The sequence below is a fragment of the Parambassis ranga genome, chromosome 15 (genome assembly GCF_900634625.1).
Source record: "Parambassis ranga chromosome 15, fParRan2.1, whole genome shotgun sequence".
NCBI classification, from domain to species: Eukaryota; Metazoa; Chordata; class Actinopteri; family Ambassidae; genus Parambassis; species Parambassis ranga.
The window spans coordinates 16,445,097-16,464,256 of record NC_041035.1 but is presented as its reverse complement, the minus strand read 5'-3'; the positions used below and the strand labels follow the sequence as shown (position 1 = coordinate 16,464,256).

The following is a 19,160-nucleotide window of genomic DNA, read 5'->3' as shown; positions in this document are numbered from 1 at the left end:
TCACCCATATTCTAAAGACATGCTTGTTTGGTCACTCTAAATTGCCCATATGTGTCTATGGAGGAGTCTGCATGTATGATCTTGCACTGCAGGACAAAGTGGGTTCAGATGATGGATGAAAAAGAATGAAGCAGAGTGGATCGGGATCATTTTAATTGTTAAAAATTGACAGATCATCAGACAATTGACCCAAGGATTGAAGCAGACATTTGGATTTTAGAGGTTTTCTGTGCGTTACAAACATTGATTTACAAACGGTAGGAAGAGTGCAAACAAAAGGGAGGTACACTTTCACACTAAGTACCTCCATATTAGCTCATAAAAACAAGAACATCTGTCTACAAAATGTAAATCTGTTGAAGACCGGACTTGCTGCTAAAACAATTGCCAGTATTTTACAGTGTTCAGTTGCTTCAGAGAAATGAGGATCCATCTGAACAGTCGTCATGCTTTGTCAACATTATCCAAAAAGTGAACTGAAATTTGCATTCTTACTTCCACCACACCCTGCAAACAAAGTAGTCACGTACAATTCAAATGGAGCAATTCTTTCAAAGCCAATAGCTTTCGGACTTTGTTCTGTGAAGCGGTAACACACCAAGTTGCAAGCCATGATGTGAAATCAGTCCTTCCCTCTCCCAGCAGTGAAAAAAAAACAAAATATCCAGTCCCTTTCTAACATGGTATCATTCAAAATATCAACGTTAATCTAAACATGAATTGCAGTTATTTGTGTATTTAAAAGAAAATGGGACAAAAAATTAAAAGTGGGAAGCAGCACTACAGTATTTTTCTTTTAATTCCCTACAAATCAGTTTGTTTGCCTCTCTTTGTCTCTCTATACCCACACATGGCGTTTGCAGTGAGCCACAGCCTGAAAGACAAAAGCAGATCATTAGACAGGCCTCTCACAACAGTTAAAACAATTAATATTTGCATGAGTCACAGAGGTTTGTTATTGTTACCCTAAAGTAAGACTGGGCGATAAATCGATCAATTCTAATTTGCTTTTTAAGACGATTTGTTTTTCATGAAAATCAAAATGCTGCGGGCTGTGTTTTTATAAATGTCCTTCAATCATGATGCCTACATTGGGAGAATAATTTTCACAAATGTGTTGTTTTAGGAAAGCAGAAATATAATCGATTAAAAATCGTAAATTGAGTTTTAGGTGGGGGGAAAAAATGGTTACTTAACCATTATCGACCAGCCCTGCCCTACCCTTCTTTGTATGCGAGTACATGACTTGAAAACTCACATTGCACCGAGTTGCCGTCTCCATGTTCTTGCACCAGAATGCAGGTCCCCAGCTGCACTGCTCTGTTCCCAGCAGTCTGCGGCCAGCTTCTGGGCAGGCTCCCACTTTCTGTTAATCATAGTATAGGTTGAAGAGTGAACAGGGCTGCAAATACCACTTCTATTGTATATTACTAACAGTTTGCTTTTAAAAACAGTCTGAACTAAGTCTTAACATCTTACATGCTGACAAATCAAGTACTTCGTTTCATGTCAATTCATGAAAAAAAAAAATGTCATTACCATGCACACAAAATCTGGGTCAAGCATCTGGAGAAGCAGCTGGACAAGCATTGGCTCATACTGTTCGACCAACTGGTCACACTGTTGACATAAAAAACACACAGAAGGTTATGCATTGTCCAAGAAAAGGTACACGAGGTAAGAAAATCCAACTACTCACCTCTCCCCGGTAAGAGGAAGGCAGGAAGCTGCACACTTTCCTCACAGCCTCCTCGATCTGAGCCTCCGTAGCATTCTGCTCCAGAATGCCATCAATGTAATTTACAGCCATTTTACACACCTCACAGTAGCCACCAGCCTTAAAGCGGGGCTGATCCAGTGCAGCTGTAAAAGGTACTGAGTGTTATTACCCATTTGATTAAATATATGGGGAACTTGACATTTTACTTCTGTGCTTGAGAACTTACCAACATAAACACGGCTGGCATCATTGCAAAGGGCCAGCACTGTGCAGACAGTCTTGGGGTCAGCCTGCTGCACCAGCAGCTCAATGATGGCCTGGCCGTAAGTCTCAATCAGGTCCTTACACTGAGCGGACAGAGTGGAGGGCAGAAGGGTGCACACCTTCTCCACAGCTTGAATAACCTCCTCCTGTCAACAAGACAGACACGTCAGAGCAGACTCCACCACTGTATTAGCAGCAGGTTCTGTGTTTTAATCTTGAGGTCATACTGGATACATCCAGTGGCACACATCCCACCTCTGTTGCTTGATCCTCCAGCATACTCTCCAACTGCTTCATCACAAACTCACAGATGGAGCATGTTGGGGAATCACGGACACGGACCATGGACTGCAATACAAAAAGGTAATATCTGAAGAACATGTACAATACTTTCTATTATTATTATTGATGAGTTGGCACTTAAATCTGTTCTCTATGATTTACCTCAGATTTTTCAGTGGCGTCCACCTTGGTGGCAGGGAAAAGCTTGGCAACAGGTAAGGCTTTGGCAGCAGGCACAGTCATGGCAGGCTGAAGCTTCAGCATGGGAACGGACTTCTTCATAGCAGAGCAGAAGCCTGCAAGAACGCAGATCTCCTTGGGTTGCTGAGGACAGAAAGAGAGAATTACTATAGGAAAACAAGCCATAGGTCTTAAAAAACAAGACACATTGTCACATTGCATGCTGTTAGCATCAAACATGAGTTTGTAACCTACAGACCATTCCTCCAAACATTCCCACCCATGCAATATGAATATGGTCCTATGCTACACAAATACACATAATGCAGCTCTTTACCAGTACCAAACACACAGCAACACAAACCAATAGTGGCGAAATGTTTACTTCTGCAGTGCTTGCTCTGAGGCATCCCACAGGATCAGTGTTAAAGATACAACAGCCACTTTTTTGTAAGACCAGTGCATGTCTTTAGTTGATGTGTTAACCCTGGTTACAAAATCTAAGCATACATCATTAAATCAGAGCATATTATAAACGACTGAATGCTCATCTGATGTGAAGCAACAGGGGAAAATCTTAATGTGGCATTTGTGTGTTAAGTCAGTACAGTGTTCAGATAAAGTCATTAGATGGCCATTCACATGCGGCTCTATAGAGTCAGATATGTAGCGCTAGGAGTGGACAGCACAAGAAGCAGGAGCTAAGGGTTAGAAGGCTACAGGCTGAACACAGAGTGACCTACCTGTTCCTGGGGAGCAGCATACAAAACCCAGAGCAGGAGAAAACAGAGCAGAATGACATGGATGGAGAGGAGAAAATTAAAAAAAAGGAACACAGGCGAAAAAAGACAACAGAAATTAAGAAGAAAATTAAGCGATTTAAAGCTGTGAATACACTGAAGTCAGCAGGCCAGGTGGCGCTGTAAGACTGAATATGGGCTTAGCACCACAAAACATACAAATTCTCAGAGCAATTAGTTTCAAGACCAGACCACTGGACTTTATCTCTGAGTATTAGAACACAGCTGTTCAAGTCAAACTGAGGTTTAAATATGCAAACCAAACTTTTTTTTTTTTTTTTTACACATAAATAAAAAAATCATCATAAGACTCACCATAGACATGAGCTGCTCAACAACAAGAGTACCATACTGGCCAACATACTGCTTGCACTGCAGGGAGGTAGCACGTGATTAGCATATACAGCCATATTTGCTGAGATTTTAAGACAAGTAGAATTCCCCCAGTCATGTGGGATACTTACCATTGCAGATAGGCCTGGTCCCAACAGGTCACACTGGTTCTCAATATTCTCAATAAGAGAATTGATGAATGAGGAGTTGGCCTTGGCTTCTGCCTGAGCATCAGTCAGGAACTTGATGCAATCCTGGCACACAGTATCACTTTTCTACGAGTAAAGAGTGAAGGACAAATTCAAGGCCAAATAAAGACAATTCCCATCAACAGAAAATAGGGATACATAATACCGTTTATGTCTGCAAACAAGTGTGTTGAATGCTGTACCTGTTTTGGGGTCTCTTGTTTGGGTGCCTCCTGCTTGGGGCTCTCCTGAGGATAAAGGAGCTCGGGTACATTGAGGAGGAAGGGAGCCACTTGCTGGGAAAGGTCAACCTGTTGGATTTCATTGGACTTGAGCTGCTCCTGGGCCTCAACCTTTGCCAGAGCTGCCTGCTGAGACTGGCAGAGCCCCATGGCTGCACACACCACACCAGGATCCTCCTAAAACGTAAATACAACTTCAGTAAGATGCAAATTTTAATCACATTTATATTTTATACAAGAACCTTACTTTTACACATGTCAACTATAATCCCGCACCTTTATTTATACAGAATCTCTATGAATTGTTTTTCTTAATAAAAATCGCTGTAGCAGGTGAGAGTTTAGACAAAGACAACTACAGCAAATCCTCCTAGTCACGGGGTTTTAGGGTTACACAATGACTACTCTGTTCCCATTTAGACTTAAATTCACTTCCCCATCAAGAGCCCTTTCTCAGCTGGCTGCACTTTGCTCACATAGCCACTTCTGTTTTTTCCACATTTAAATGCTAAAGGACATATGGGTTATTTGTTTAAGGCTCTGATGAAGCAGAACTATAAACTGACAAACCTAATAACCTAAAATTTACACACACACACACACACACATATATATATATGAGCATCTGATATAGTTCTAAATAAACACTTTGTAAAGACAACTGAAACGCTCATTTGTGGGAACCTGAACCTAATCCCATCTCAACTTAACCTGAAAGCTATTTTTGACTCAAATAAACAGGTTATCAGTGCTCACCAGCTCCCCAGTGATGATTCCCATGAGGATGGGGTAATAGTCATCCACTATCTCCTTGCACTTTGAAGTCAAACCTTCATCAGGGATGAGCTGGCAAGCTTTCTCCAGATACCCGAGAACCTCAGCCTGCAATCACAAACATGTCACAGAATGCTTAGATATGGTTTGAAGGCATCTCACTAGCTTGAAACGGCAGATTTTTACATTACCTCTGTTGCATTGTCCTTCAAAAGTTGCTCCACTACCATGAGCACCTCTTTACACAAGTCACATGGCACAGTTTTCTGAAACCAAACAATTGTTTAAATGGTGAATTTTTACAAAAGTGTATGACTGATATAAATAAGTGTGTCAAATTTGTAAAGGGAATAATGTGCTGGAATTATTTATAAGTGGCAGAAATGGGATATATTTTAGAATAAACAAATATATAAAAAACAACCCTCACCATCTGGGGCTTGTTCCACACATTTTGCTGGCAGTGAGTCACAGCTCCACACAGAGATGCCGTCTTCACATTCTGACACCAGTAGGGGGGGCCACGAGCACACTGCTCAGTGCCTAGCAGGGGGGTTGCTATAGCTGCAAGGAAAGTTGATCTTGAATATCTTTTAGAGACCATAACAGCCATATAGAAAAACAATCATGTGACCATAACCACAACTGAACTGATTGTAAAGCTCATCATCAGCTCCCATTTTTGACTTGGATTTTTTTTTTTTTTTACAGTAATCCTGGATGGAAATGTTGTATAAACACAGACGAAGGTATGAAGTCATCTTGAATTTCTCGTAAGCCTACTTTATGAATATCTCATATGTCTTGTGACACCACAGGACTGACTTTCTAAAACCATTAAGGAAGTTAATTTCTAACTATGACTCAAAAGTTCAAAATAACTCTGCAGAGGAGGAATACAAAAAGGTCACACTGCCACTAGAAGGGTTTTTTAAGAAAAAATGTTCTGATGTTCAACTTGAAACACTGAGGATTTCATATTGATCATTTAGTTACAATGCAGATGTTACATAATAACATTTGAGAAGCCTTGTCCCTGTTGTTGAGCTGTTGTGGTGCGAGTCAAGCTTAAACTAGTTGAATCCATGAGAGGCTAATGTCATTGCCCAACAGTCTTCTAACTGCTATTACAGAAAAAAACACACTAAATCCTATTAAAGCATAGCATATGCCTACTCTAGCATTAATTCTCAACAACAACATGTACATCACCTTTGCATAAGTAAACATTATTGGTTACAATAAAACGTATCATCTACTGGCTCAATACAAAACAAGTTAGGTTATTGTTCAGTTCCTCTTTCACTGCACTGAAAAAAGTGAGGTGGGAAAACACCTAATGATCTATAGCAACACTTCCTCTATTTAATCCTCCTGCAAAAACTTAACATACAACAGTACTGTATATTAACCAATCACCATGGATGCACTCCTAAAGTCCACCGTGTGGATTCTAGTGATAACAGCCAAGAAACAGCAAGACAGGCTGCGCTTCACTGGCGTCACTCACCACAGTACATGCAGAACACTCCCACACCCCACCAGAGTCACATGAGCAGTCAGACAAAATAACAAGCTGCTCTAGTGAACACACACTGTCTTAATGAGGACATCTGTGCACACGGTTTCAGACCTGCAGCAAACAAAGTAATACATAACTGCACAGCAGACATGTCCCACGTTGTAATGTGAAATAAGCTGCAACAAAAAAATACCAGTTTTACAGTGAGTCAGCAAAAAAGTCAGCAGGACTACATCTAACTAACTTCCCATGACATGATTCTAAAACTGGAAACTCAACATACAGTAATGAAAATCACATGACACAGCAAAGCACAAGAGGTGTTGGATTGCATTGTTCAACATTAGGAAGAGACCAACAATGTGAAATGGCTGCAATGTAGAAGCCTACAAATTAGTTTCCCATAACGGCAAAAGATCAGTAGAAAGTATAACCTGACCCTGGTTATTGTCATGTGGTCTATTCTGAGTCAGGGAAATACCTGTATTATTACTGTGCAACCTGTGACCTGCATCTAGGAATGTCCTAAACAAATACATGCAAGAATGTAAAAGTTAATAGAAATAATACAGGAAATATTTGTAAAACCAGAAGTCAAACTGAAGACAGGCACTAAATACACACATGTCAGGACTTGAATGAAACAATATTGCCAGAGGGTTGCATGCAAGGACACCTTTTGCTCTAACAACATGTAAACAAATCACATTCATATTCCAAATGCCAGAGACAACAATATAAATATATAACCAGAAGAAACGATCTGTTGATTCCCTGACCTGTCATAAAACTATCATAAACAGGAATTATTCCCAACATTTAAAGGAACAAAAACCAAAAGCAAAGCAAAGTGAAAAGCTGAAATGAAAACTGCTAGGTAATGCTTAAACTTCGCTGTAAAGACAAACCAGGGGTCAACAGAACCTCTCTGTACTTTTTAAAGGCACAGAGGGCGATCTGCCCTGTCTAATGTAAAAACAATAACCTACGCAGACAAAAACAAAACCACTCAGAAATGTTGCAAATCGAAAATGATTCAATAAATCATATCCACGGTGACGTTATTTCATATGTACAAAGATATTTGGGGGTCTCACATTGCAGTACCTTAACATTTAGATAGCCTAGTTAGCAAGTTGAAGCTAGCTAGCTAGCTAGCGTTGGCTCAGACGACACAAACGGTTTCGGCCAGCGGGCAAACAATAACACATTTAAACCTCAAAGACACACGAAGGCAGATTTACTTAACACTTATAATATATATATCTATTTATATTTATAGAAAATCAATCAAAGAAGAATCGACACTCTGCTTATTTATATAACACAAGCCTGCTTTTGCCATTAAAGTGAACTTGTTTACCAAAGCTAACGCTACATGAAACGCTTCCTTGTCTTGATGTTGAAACGCAACAGACGTTACTCAACTAAGGAGCCGTTACTGCGGAATGACAATGGTCGGAATCGCCTCACATACACTGGGCGAAACATACATGTTGTTTGCATGTTAATATTACCTGTAGAGACGAAAAGCAGAGTTAGGAGCAGCATGACTGCGCTGTTTTCCGGTTCGTCTGTGTCTGTTTCTCGGTGCGGGGACTGTGAGCACTGCAATGCAGGCGGCGAGCTGTGTTGATGCCTTTATGATGGCTCACTGTCAGCTGACTGCTGAAAAACACATGTGACTCAGCCTTTGTGTCCGACGTGATCTTTAGTATCGAAGATCAAGAGACTTTGAATGCGTATTGATTCAAACACAGCTGTTCGTAATGAAGTTTGTTCGATTGCCTAGCAACGGCAATCAAACTAATTATCTGGTAATTTGCGACGTTTTACGTAGCAGCGCGGTAGTTTGTGATATAAAATACACTTAGCTCGCTTTTCTACAGATTGTTTCTCCGCCACCTTTTCATGACTGTTGGTGGCAGTGTAACTTTGTAATTCTGACTTTTGTCTATATATCAAAGAAAGTATTGAATTGTTGTTTCTGAAATAAGTTTCTTGTTCTCCATAAATGCATAGTACCTATACTGAATGGGTTAATCTTGTTCAAGCAAAGGTTGACTTACACAACAGAGATTTATGTTGAGTTGTGTAAGATCCAAGCAACAAATAAAGCACAACAAGCCTAAGAAACTTCATCAAAAACAACATGGTGACCTAGATCTTACTTTATTTTTTGTTTTATACTGCATGCTTCTTTTTATATGTTACTCATTTTATGTGAAACATTTTCAATTATATGGTAATAAACATGATTCTGATCAATCAAACTCAACCTCATGGCTGTTGATTAAAGTGATCGATTATAAACAGCTTTACAAACATGTCGGAACTGCACACCGATCAGCTGAAATTACATCATGACAACAAATGATATTTTGTTAAAATAAAGAAACTTGCAAGTCGGACAGAAAAATAGTTTATTACAATGTAATAAGACGGAAGCACCACTGTACATCTTCTGAGCCGTCAAAGCCTGTAAAAGAAAAGAAAACACAACTTTATTATAGCACAGTCAGCACTGTATAATCTCCATAAACACATTCTAGAACAGAGTTCAATAACATCTCTGCAAGGCTGCGTTTTAAGCCTGTGTGTTTTTGTTTTCTTAAAAAAAAACACACTAATCTTATCAATGATTAAGAGACAGAAATATGTCTCATTCTTATGTAGAATATAGGAATATATGGACATGTGGTCCTTTTGAGTAATGCATTTCTGAAAGAACCATGGGAGGAAATGTACAATTTAAAGGGTTTTTTATTGGAGGTTTTGTTAAACGATTTAATTATTTATAGTAAACCAGCAATACTATAGTGCAGTTTAATACTGAAAGTTGTGCAAAATGTCAAAACACAGTGCAGAGCTTTTGTCTCACTCCTCTGGCAGCAGAGTGTTATTACACTGTACATGCACACTCTCCACTTACATAAAACCTATTGTGGTGACATCACTTCTGATCACACAACATAGAGTAACACTAAGTGTACTAGTAGCTAATGTGTCATCAGTGCACAGCCCTAATCCCAAAACTGGGATTATTGGGATTTTTTTTATTCCAGTTCTACAGTGAATGCTGCTGAGGAGGTCGCTCCTTGCAGGTGAGCACTGAAAGAAAATCTGAGGACAGACACATGTTGATCATTCTGTATTCTGTTTGCAGTAGATGATGTGTTGCATTTCTCTATAGTTACACACTGCATTCGTTTAATGAGGACAAGTACTTGCTTTCCTGTGATTTGATCCATTGTGACCCTGCAGCTCAAGATAAATATACTGCAGATGTGTAACATAAAGCGTGACCTCATCATACATCAGGGAGGATTTAAATTTAATGGATGATTGACTCTTGGTAATATCTACCTTCGCCATTCCTTACGTGCAGTCACTGCTGGGGGCCACAGCAGGTACTGTTGGGGACCTCAGCGTCTTTCGCCAGTATAGTGGGCCTCACCACGTCCACGTCACGGTGCAGATGATTCATAAACGCTGGGAGGATACTGGAAGCAGCGTAGAAATCGACCAAAAAATAAGTCCCTCGTTTGTGCTTCTGGTTGTGTTTGGTTATCTTGTAGGGCAGCTGTCTTTCTCCAAGGTTCTCCAGGTTTCTCACCACAGCGCCCCGCTCCATCAAAGTCTCCACTGTCCGCCGGAGCGTAGCCGCCGTCTCCGGCCGCTGCATCGCCTTCAGGATTAGAGCAAGTTCGTACCGAGGCATGGCTTCGGTCAAATAGTCCTCACACGGTTAATTCAGTTAGTTGTGTGCTAATATCACTGTAGTACTCCAGAATTCAAACACTACCATATTATGACACGAGGGACAGGAAATGTCCTTGTGGTGACGTATAAACCGTGCGCCTCGCTAAACACCAAATATGGAAATCGGATAAAACTCAGCGCCCACTTTAGCCAGTATAACATTTTTAATATGCTAATATTAAATTAATACATTACATACAATACGTGTAAAACATACATTATTACCTAAGGATATCTCACTTAACTCTGAGTTTCCGGTGTTGTGCCAAAAAGTGATCGTCTGCTAAAACTGATTTTCGTCGCGGGAGCGCGCACGGAACCTTAAAGCTCCATAGGGTGTCTCTGCAGCTTTAAGGCTCCGTGCGCGCTCCCGCGACGGAAAACAGTTTTTAGCAGACGATCACTTTTTGGCACAACACCGATATCATGAGATGAAATGTTTATGATTGTGTGATTTTATTTTAGTCTAGGTGTACATGAATGCTTATAAAGTTATTAAAACAATATACCAGCAGTGTATATCAACCTGTGACACCCGCATCGTATTTTATTTACGTCATCATTAAGCGCTTCCGCACATGCCCAGAAGTTACAATTACGGAGACTTTCTTCCCTTCCAGAAAGAGCGTGGTGAAGATGGCGTCCCAAAACTCGGTGCCGAGCGATCTTTATAAATGCGTGTATTCTTTTCTCCTAGAGAACAAGTTCACCAAGGCTGCTCAGCAGTTCCTGAAACAGACTAAAGTGGTGAGTAGTTGGAACTGCGTGTGTGAACCGGTTCCGTTGTCGGTGCTGTCTACTTGTCGGTATAAAGTTATGACTAGCTGCACGAGGGTTAAATACCTTCAGCAATGTACAGAGACTATACAGATAGCACGTGTATGCGCACACGCTGTTTGTCAGCGGGCACTTCTTCCCAAAGTAATCGATGCATTAATGAATATATAGATTTATGATCGTTAGTAATTACAGTAATTTTCACAATTTAGTCTGTCGAATGCGAATGCTTTAATTATTCTGTTTCTATAGAATCCACAAGATCAAAATGAAGAAAGTCTCACCAACATCTACAACTTCTGGCTGAAGTAAGTTGCTCTGTCTTGTAACTCTTTAAATTGCTTAAGCTTATAATGGTAAACACAGATAATGACTTAACTCTTACTATATCAGCTGTTACAAATAAATACTTGATTTATTTAGGTCTCCTGAATCCAAGAAGCGAAAGGCGCCTTCTACCAGTGCTGAAGCTACAAATGGTCCATCAGCCAAAAAAGCAAAAAAAGCTGCAGAGAGCTCCAGCAGTGAAGAGTCCAGCAGTGAGGACGAAGCACCGGCTGCAAAACAAACTAAGGCTGCACCTGCAGGTAAAGCTACCACATTCTTCCAGGCATGTGTTGATCTGACACAGAACTGACTGATAATATTCTGGCAGTAATGTGGAATCCTCTACCCCATCGTCACATTTCATGTTTCCCATAACTAAATGTTGCAGCCAAAGTGGTGCCTGTTAAAGCAGCAGCTACTAAAGCTGCATCCAGCAGCAGCGAAGACTCGAGTGATTCTGAGGAGGAGAAGAAGGCTCCAGCAAAGGTACACCTCAATTAAATATTCATGCTAGATATTGTCAGTGCTGTATGACTTTTGTCCTTAGGCTAATAGTAAAATACTGTCTTGCATGTAGGCTCCTGTAAAGCAGCCTCCTGCTGCAGCACCTGCCACAAGGAAAAAGGACAGCAGCTCCAGCAGTGAAGAGTCTGACTCTGAGGAGGAACAGCCACCCAAAGCTCCTGCAAGTGAGTTAATTTATTATAAAATAACTTATAAATACAGTAAAACATTGGATTACAAGTAACATGGTCTGTGAGTGTTTTATTGTTGATGAGCAAAACATTTGTAATAAATTTCAACTTGATAAATGTGTGATGTTTTGCAATGTGAGTTGTGTGTAAACAGTTTGTTGAGCATCACGGTATTACGGCCGAGTCGGTGGTTTTTCCTTTCTCTCTCTTTTCTCCTGCGGGATTGTGGGTAAACGTGTCCCATGCTCGGTCTCAGTCCGCGTGCCTTACTCATAGTCGATGTCCGTGCGAGTGTATACTGTTTACTATAGCATTGTAACCGTGTATGTGTACATGTGGGCTTTATATACACGTGCTTGGCCAGTTGTGATACATAGTCAGCACAGGTCATTTACATCCTTGATTTTAGCTTAAGTACGGTCAGAGTATTATCTTGTCTCTTCCATGCAGTTGTATTGTCTCGGGTCTGAAAGCGTGTCGGATCACTGTGCCATAGTTTTCTTTGAAACATGACATTGTATATATTGATGAACATAGCGCTATTCACATGTTTATGTGGCTTTTGTTATTTGTATTGAAATCTAATGCCCTCATTTACTTGTCTATAATAGAATCAGGCGCTGGTGCTATCACAGCACCTAAAGCAGCTGTTCCTGCCAAAGGAGTTGCTCAGAAGAAGCAGGAGAGCAGCAGTGAAGAAAGCTCCTCAGATTCTGAAGATGAAAAGACAGCAGCCAAGGTACACCCCCCCCCCTCTCTCTGACTGAAAGGTAATGAAGAGCTAACTCAATCATCTGTGAACTCTAAACGCATCGCTGCCTTCTTCATGTGGCCTTTCAGGCTCCAGTCAAACCTATCCTAAAGAAGCCAGTTGCTGCAGCTGCCAAATCCAGCAGTGAAGACTCTTCATCTGAAGACGAGGCTCCACCCAGCAAAAAACCCAAAGCAGGTGTGGCTTCATATTTATTTAATGTTGATTTCTATTAAATGTTCCATTGAAATAACAATAATAACAGTACAGCAAAGCTTTGGTATATTGTGTTTTACCTGATAAAGTTATACCACAGTAAATGCTTACTTTGCTGGAAACATTGTTTGATTATGATCCCTTTACATGTCCTTAACTGTTTGCCATGTGTGTCCTGGTCCACCCTGGAACAACCTGTTTTTAAAATATTGTGTTGCAGCAGTGCGATCCTGTCGTACTTGTCATGATGCTGATCAGTGGTCACTGTCATTTTAGGAACATACAGCGCTGTTCCACCACCTGCTTCCATTCAGAAAGCTCCAGCTGCCCCAGCACCAGGCAAAGCCAAAGACAGCGATTCTTCAGACAGCAGCGATGACAGCAGTGATGAAGATGATAAAAAGAAAGCTGCTGGTATGAGCCTCCCACCTTCCTCAGTTGAATGTGTAAGTTTTTTTTCCAGTGGCACATCATCTAACAGCATTGTAATCCTCTCAGCAAAACCCGCACCTCCACCTGTGAAGGCCACTGCTGCCAAACCTGCAGCTGCCAAACCTGCGGCCAAGGAGTCCAGCTCTGATAGCTCCGGTAATTATCAGGAGAAATGTCATTTTCACACCTGATTAAGGTGAAGCGGAATGTGTGACAGACGTGCTTCATTCCCATATCATTCTAGATTCAAGCTCAGATGAAGAGGAGGCCAAGAAGCCTGCAGCTAAAGTCACACCAGGGAAAGCAGCTCCAGTCAAAGCTGCCCCTGCGAAGGCTGCACCTGCTAAAGAAGACTCAGATGAAGACTCGTCAAGTTCAGAGGAGGAAGAGACTGCAAAGAAGCCCCCAGCAAAAGCTACACCTGCCAAGACGGCACCGGCTAAGAAAAAGGAGTCTTCAAGCTCAGGTAAGCAATGTTTATTTCTGTAGAAGGGACGTATTTATCGTCATACCTTGAATGTCTTTTCAGTTAGGTGACTAGCGTTGTCTGTCCCCTCAGGCTGTGGTGTGATCATGGCTATTATTCAGCCTCATTAATGACTGCATTCTTAATGCTGTTTTTACTCCTGCCTTTTTAGTAAACAAACACATCTGCCTGCACAACCTTTGATATATTATTTACTTTTATTCCAGATTCAGATAGCAGCTCAGAAGACGAGGCTCCAGCAAAACCCGCTGCTTCTAAACCACCAGTGAAAGCCAAGGAAACAGCAGCTAAACCTGCTACACCTGCAGCCAAGCCCGCTAAGCCTGCCGCTGCAGCAGAGAGCAGCTCCGACTCAGACTCTTCTTCTGAAGATGAAGAGCCAGCTAAGGCTAAACCAGCAGCAGGTAAAGCAGCTGCCCCAGTTTCAAAGCCTGCAGCCAAGCCTGCTACTGCGGCAGCAGAGAGCAGCTCAGACTCTGACTCGTCCTCTGAAGACGAAGAGCCAGCTAAGGCTAAACCTGCTGCTGTTAAAGCAGCTACCCCAGCCTCAAAGCCTGCTACTCCTGCAGCCAAGCCAGTTGCTGCTAAGTCTACTGCAGCAGAAAGCAGCTCAGACTCTGACTCCTCTTCTGAAGATGAAGAGCCAGCTAAGGCTAAACCTGCTGCCGTCAAAGTGGCCACCCCGGCTTCGAAGCCTGCTACTCCTGCAGCTAAGCCAGCTGCTGCTAAACCTGCTGCTGCAGCGGAAAGCAGCTCAGACTCTGATTCATCTTCTGAAGATGAAGAGCCAGCTAAGGCTAAAGCAGGTACGCCAGCGTCGAAGCCTGCTACTCCTGCTGCTAAGCCAGCGGCTGCTAAAGCAGCTGCTGCTAAGCCAGCTGCAGCAGCAGAGGAAAGCAGCTCAGACTCTTCCTCGGAAGATGAAGAGCCAGCTAAGGCTAAAGCAGGTACCCCAGCTTCAAAGCCTGCTACTCCTGCTGCTAAGCCAGCGGCTGCTAAACCTGCTGCTGCAGCGGAAAGCAGCTCTGACTCTTCCTCGGAAGATGAAGAGCCAGCTAAGGCTAAAGCAGGTACCCCAGCTTCAAAGCCTGCTACTCCTGCTGCTAAGCCAGCGGCTGCTAAACCTGCTGCTGCAGAAAGCAGCTCTGACTCTTCCTCTGAAGATGAAGAGCCAGCTAAGGCTAAAGCAGGTACGCCAGCTTCAAAGCCTGCTACTCCTGTAGCTAAGCCAGCGGCTGCTAAAGCAGCTGCTGCTAAGCCAGCTGCAGCAGCAGAGGAAAGCAGCTCAGACTCTGATTCGTCTTCTGAAGATGAAGAGCCAGCTAAGGCTAAAGCAGGTACCCCAGCTTCAAAACCTGCTACACCTGCAGCTAAGCCAGCAGTTGCCAAGCCTGCTGCTGCTAAGGAAAGCAGCTCCGACTCTGACTCCTCTTCTGAAGACGAAAAACCATCTAAGGCTAAACCTGCTTCTGTTAAAGCAGCTACTCCAGCTTCAAAGCCTGCTACTCCTGCAACGAAGACGCCTGCTGCAGCCGCAGAAAGCAGCTCTGACAGTGAAAGCTCAGACTCTGAGGATGAAAAGCCAGTCAAGAAACCTGCTGTTGCAAACACCCCGAAGGCAGCTGCAGCTTCAACAAAGAAGGCAAAGGAGAGCAGCTCTGACTCCTCAGATACTTCTGATTCAGAGACGGAAACTCCTCCTGCTAAACCTGCAGTCGTCAATGGCAAGACGGCAACTCCCAAAACAGCGGCAAAACCCGCAGAGTCCTCATCCAGTGACAGCAGCTCTGAAGAGGAAGAGGAGGCCAGCAAAGCAACTAAAAAGCCGACTACACCAGCTGCAACAGCCAAGAAGACCCCAGCAGCTAAAGCTAAACAGAGCAGCAGCTCTTCAGACAGCTCGTCAGATGAGGAAGAGGCACCACACAAAGCAGTCACTGCACCCACCACCCCCACAGCAAATAGTAAGTCTGAACATGCTGAACATGAAGTGGCCCTTAGAAACTATTCTGTGCACAATAATTAACTGTCTGGTACATTTTGTTTTATGCAGGTACTAATGGAAAAGACGAATCATCAGAAAATGAAGAGGAAGTAACGACGCCAAAAAACAAGAAAGCAACAACCACACCACAGACTTTCCCCAAAGCCAATAAAAAGGTATGAGCCTGCAGTTCACTTCCATTCCTAAATGCAAACACGCTGACCTCAACCCTGTGGATTTGGTAGAAGTAGACAGAACTGGTACTTCCACACTGGGGTCATGCAGTTTGCCCATTTGCCTTGCTCAGAATTGAATACTAATTTCTTTGTTTTAATTCTAGCATATTATGCAGAGGTACGTTTTAAAAAATAATCTTGGGGGGTGATTTCTTTCAGTCCACCAATGTACCTTTCCGAAGAGTAGTAGAGGAACATGTAGATGTGGATCCTCGCCTTGCAGACAACTCCTTTGACGCCAAGGTGAGTACAGTAACCACTTGCCCTCTTTTTTTTGTTATGGTTGTCAGGAAGACAACAGAATCATTCACCACTATGTATTTCCATGCTTTTGCTATTCCAGCTTGGAGCTAATGGGGACTGGGGCCAGAAGGCTAACAGTGTGCTCAAGTTGACAAAAGGCAAATCATTCCGCCATGAAAAGACAAAAAAGAAGAGGGGAAGCTACCGTGGTGGCGCCATATCCACCTCAGTCAACTCAATTAGGTTTGATAGTGATTGAGGCCCTTACTGTTCTGTACCTATGAGAACAGGACATTGTCAGGTTCCCCTCACCCTCCTGCTAACTGTCCCTCTGCTGTTACCACCAAGCAGCAGCAGTAGCACACTCATAGAAGAACATGGCACATTTATTGAGTTGTCAGTGGTCTGTATTGGATACTGTTAGTTTGATCCACTTTATTCAATCTGTGGGGAAAAATGTGCTCCTGCTGTGAGCAGACTGTACTGGTTGACATCCATGCAACGATATTCCTTATAGCCACTGGGTGGCTGCAGGCCACCATCTGATGGTAAAAAGCCAAGGTGCATGATGGGTCCTTCGGTTTGTTTTGTCCCTTTAAAGTTGAATGTTCAATTGCTATTTTTGTAACAATGATTTCTTCTTTTTCCTCATTGATCTCTCTATGAATGACAGCCTTCCATCCTAACAGGTTCATTTATATGTGTTCAGAAAAGAGAATTTTTTAATGAATCACACAAGTGAGAACTCCTGAACTGTGCTTGTCAGTTTTTATTTGGCTACATTAAATGAGGAGAGGGTGTATGTTGGGCTTTTTCTCTTATTTCAAGAAAACATCGAGTAGAACAGAGTTTTATACTGTGTATTTATTAAGTTTTATTCCATTTCAACCTTTAGAACCTCCATAATACTCTTGTGGATTTTTGCTTTGTAGCCTATCGTTGGCTCAGATGTTAGGATGCCCATGTCACCCCCTCCCTCTTCTGTTCAGTGGTATAAAATTATTACTCACAATCAACTAAGAGCCATTTGAATTGTATGTTCTTCTTTGTTATATTACCTTATTTTTTCTTCCGTAGCTGTCATTAAAATAATACGGATTCACTGTTGGTCTGATCAGATTCATAATTTGTACACTGCCACTTTTCATTGAGTTTCCTATGCAGAGAAAACATGAAGCAGTTTTGGTAAACATATACAAAGATCAAGCTCTTGCATATTGCTTTCTTTACTGCCACTAGATGGCAGCGGTGTGTTTCTCTTTGCTGTAGCATTGTTTCAGAGCTTACTGTAGAACATAAGTACAGTATGTACACTCACTTCACTCCTTGATGTCCTGGGGCAGATGTTGAGGCTGGCAGCTGTGTCTAAGCAGCTCATTTAAAAAGAAAAAACCTCTATTGAACATTTGTTTCACTAATGGCTGCCTTTACAATCATGGAGCACCCACGCCTTCATGTCTACATTAAAAAGTTGTGCAGTCAGCTGTAAAACAAACTACAGTAGTACAGTTGTTTTGGCCAAAAATAACATTTAAACCAGCAAATGTTCTAGCTTCTTCATGCTTCTATTCTTTTTAAAGCTTTTGTAGCTACTGATGACTGACTACTGACTCTAATTTCCCCCTTAGACTCTTTTTTAACAACCCTTAGTAACGGCTTAGTTGCACGCTATCAGGGTGTACAGACTGCAGTCCAAAGTAATGATTGTAAGGCTGAGTAATTTGAGTCCAGAGTGATGTAAGCTGTCTGTCAGATGGCACATAACATGAACTAGTGAAGCATATACTCACTACATTCAGTGTAAAGTTAAAGGCCTGTGTGCATACATGGAAAAACAACACACATACTTTCCCACACTGGTGTGTTCTTTGTGATTTCACATGAACTGATTATACATAAAGAGCTGTTGACATAAGTAGGAGGTTTATAGTCACTCCAAATATAGCTCCCCCCCCATGTCTGTTAACTACTCAGCATATAGCTTCCATGTTCACCAAGCAGAGAAATGTCACAGAGAGTGCTTGCTTGAGTTTTACATGGATGAGCTGCTGAGGAGCAGGGGGGGGGCTGCAGTGTGGCTACTGTGGACCGACTGTTACCGGGCAACTTTCATTGCAGAAGCAACTGTTGTTGCAGTTGGAGGTTGGTGTGCTGATGCCACAGGAGGCTTCAGAGTTTACAAAAGCAGGGGAAGCGAGTGGTGTGTGGAACATGTTACGTGATGTAATAAAGGTACATTTACTTTTTAAAGCTTTAAAAATACTGTGACTGATGATTTTTGGGTGTGAATTTTAAGATACCTGTAGTTTCCAGTAGTCGTAGTTTTTTCTGCATTATACTTTGACTAAAAGAAAACATTTTGCTTTCAACTACACAACACATATGACAACTTAAGTTATTAATATAGAAATATAGTACTTTTTTTAAAGCAAAAAATTGGTCTGAATACCCTTTGCACCACTTGCTCTCTGAGAGCAAGAACTCTGGAGAGGAATCTTGATGAGAGGCCCCTCAACCTAATCTCCTGCCTCGCAATCACTCCTGAGCACCACTTCTGTCTGTCAGTCATAATATGTGCAGGAGAACAACCTGGCTGTTTTTCAGGCCAATGCAGTGCGGCGTCTGTACGAAGGGGCTTCTGCAGGACAATCATTTAATGGGCAGCAGAGGCCGGGGACTGCCCATCCTGTCCATTTCAATTAGACAAAACTGCTGACTGCTCTTATACACACACACAACCATAATTTCCTTCCTTTGGCATGCACTCAAAGCCCATGGATATAATCAGTCCTGCTTTTTTCCCCCTTTTTTTGGCCTAAAAATGTTACAACCCATTTCATTACAGGCGACAAATGATTTCCTTGGTGCCCCATAGATTAGTCTTGGTAATCCCCCCACTGTGTTTTTCCTCAGAGTAAATGAGAACATGGCAGGACAACAATCCG

The 19,160-nt window shown here is 42.1% G+C and overlaps 3 protein-coding genes across 5 annotated transcripts; 1 reads left to right on the top strand and 2 right to left on the bottom strand.

Moving 5' to 3' along the window:
* Window positions 1-136: 136 nt before the first annotated feature.
* Window positions 137-8,017, bottom strand: psap (prosaposin). 2 transcript variants are annotated; one of them, XM_028423104.1, is made up of 15 exons: window positions 7,823-8,017; window positions 5,214-5,347; window positions 4,975-5,049; window positions 4,766-4,891; window positions 3,971-4,186; window positions 3,711-3,854; window positions 3,562-3,618; window positions 3,190-3,195; window positions 2,429-2,590; window positions 2,240-2,332; window positions 1,947-2,130; window positions 1,700-1,863; window positions 1,540-1,620; window positions 1,259-1,366; window positions 137-874 (listed from the first exon to the last, which is right to left on the bottom strand). In XM_028423104.1, the coding sequence occupies exons 1-15, from the start codon at window positions 7,854-7,856 to the stop codon at window positions 839-841; spliced, it is 1,620 nt and encodes a 539-aa protein (XP_028278905.1). In that variant the 5' UTR covers window positions 7,857-8,017; the 3' UTR covers window positions 137-838. The 2 variants fall into 2 exon arrangements, with proteins under 2 accessions (XP_028278905.1, XP_028278906.1); XM_028423105.1 differs by lacking the exon at window positions 3,190-3,195.
* Window positions 8,018-8,711: 694 nt separating this feature from the next.
* On the bottom strand, window positions 8,712-10,174 carry mrps6 (mitochondrial ribosomal protein S6). Its single transcript, XM_028423106.1, has 2 exons — window positions 9,672-10,174; window positions 8,712-8,784 (listed from the first exon to the last, which is right to left on the bottom strand). Exon 1 carries the CDS (start codon window positions 10,024-10,026, stop codon window positions 9,694-9,696), a length of 333 nt encoding a protein of 110 aa, XP_028278907.1. The 5' UTR covers window positions 10,027-10,174; the 3' UTR covers window positions 8,712-8,784; window positions 9,672-9,693.
* Window positions 10,175-10,677: 503 nt separating this feature from the next.
* On the top strand, window positions 10,678-17,318 carry nolc1 (nucleolar and coiled-body phosphoprotein 1). Of its 2 annotated transcripts, XM_028423764.1 has the most exons (15): window positions 10,678-10,814; window positions 11,097-11,152; window positions 11,268-11,431; window positions 11,560-11,657; window positions 11,749-11,860; window positions 12,478-12,605; window positions 12,707-12,815; window positions 13,110-13,247; window positions 13,332-13,421; window positions 13,510-13,731; window positions 13,959-14,822; window positions 14,943-15,716; window positions 15,806-15,912; window positions 16,132-16,215; window positions 16,316-17,318. In XM_028423764.1, the coding sequence occupies exons 1-15, from the start codon at window positions 10,704-10,706 to the stop codon at window positions 16,472-16,474; spliced, it is 3,216 nt and encodes a 1,071-aa protein (XP_028279565.1). In that variant the 5' UTR covers window positions 10,678-10,703; the 3' UTR covers window positions 16,475-17,318. The 2 variants fall into 2 exon arrangements, with proteins under 2 accessions (XP_028279565.1, XP_028279564.1); XM_028423763.1 differs by having other exon boundaries at window positions 13,959-15,716.
* The last annotated feature ends 1,842 nt before the right edge of the window (window positions 17,319-19,160 follow it).

What these genes read in the sequence shown, in the direction of transcription:
- psap (XM_028423104.1), bottom strand. Translation starts at nt 7,856, where the DNA reads ATGCTGCTCCTAACTCTGCTTTTCGTCTCTACAG. An exon ending in GACCAGGCCTATCTGCAATG is followed by an intron (nt 3,619 to 3,710) that starts GTAAGTATCCCA and finishes ACCTCCCTGCAG; the next exon opens with TGCAAGCAGTATGTTGGCCA. An exon ending in ACCCAGATTTTGTGTGCATG is followed by an intron (nt 1,367 to 1,539) that starts GTAATGACATTT and finishes TATGATTAACAG; the next exon opens with AAAGTGGGAGCCTGCCCAGA.
- mrps6 (XM_028423106.1), bottom strand. Translation starts at nt 10,026, where the DNA reads ATGCCTCGGTACGAACTTGCTCTAATCCTGAAGGCGATGCAGCGGCCG.
- nolc1 (XM_028423763.1), top strand. Translation starts at nt 10,704, where the DNA reads ATGGCGTCCCAAAACTCGGTGCCGAGCGATCTTTATAAATGCGTGTAT. An exon ending in TCCTGAAACAGACTAAAGTG is followed by an intron (nt 10,815 to 11,096) that starts GTGAGTAGTTGG and finishes CTGTTTCTATAG; the next exon opens with AATCCACAAGATCAAAATGA. An exon ending in ACAACTCCTTTGACGCCAAG is followed by an intron (nt 16,216 to 16,315) that starts GTGAGTACAGTA and finishes TTGCTATTCCAG; the next exon opens with CTTGGAGCTAATGGGGACTG.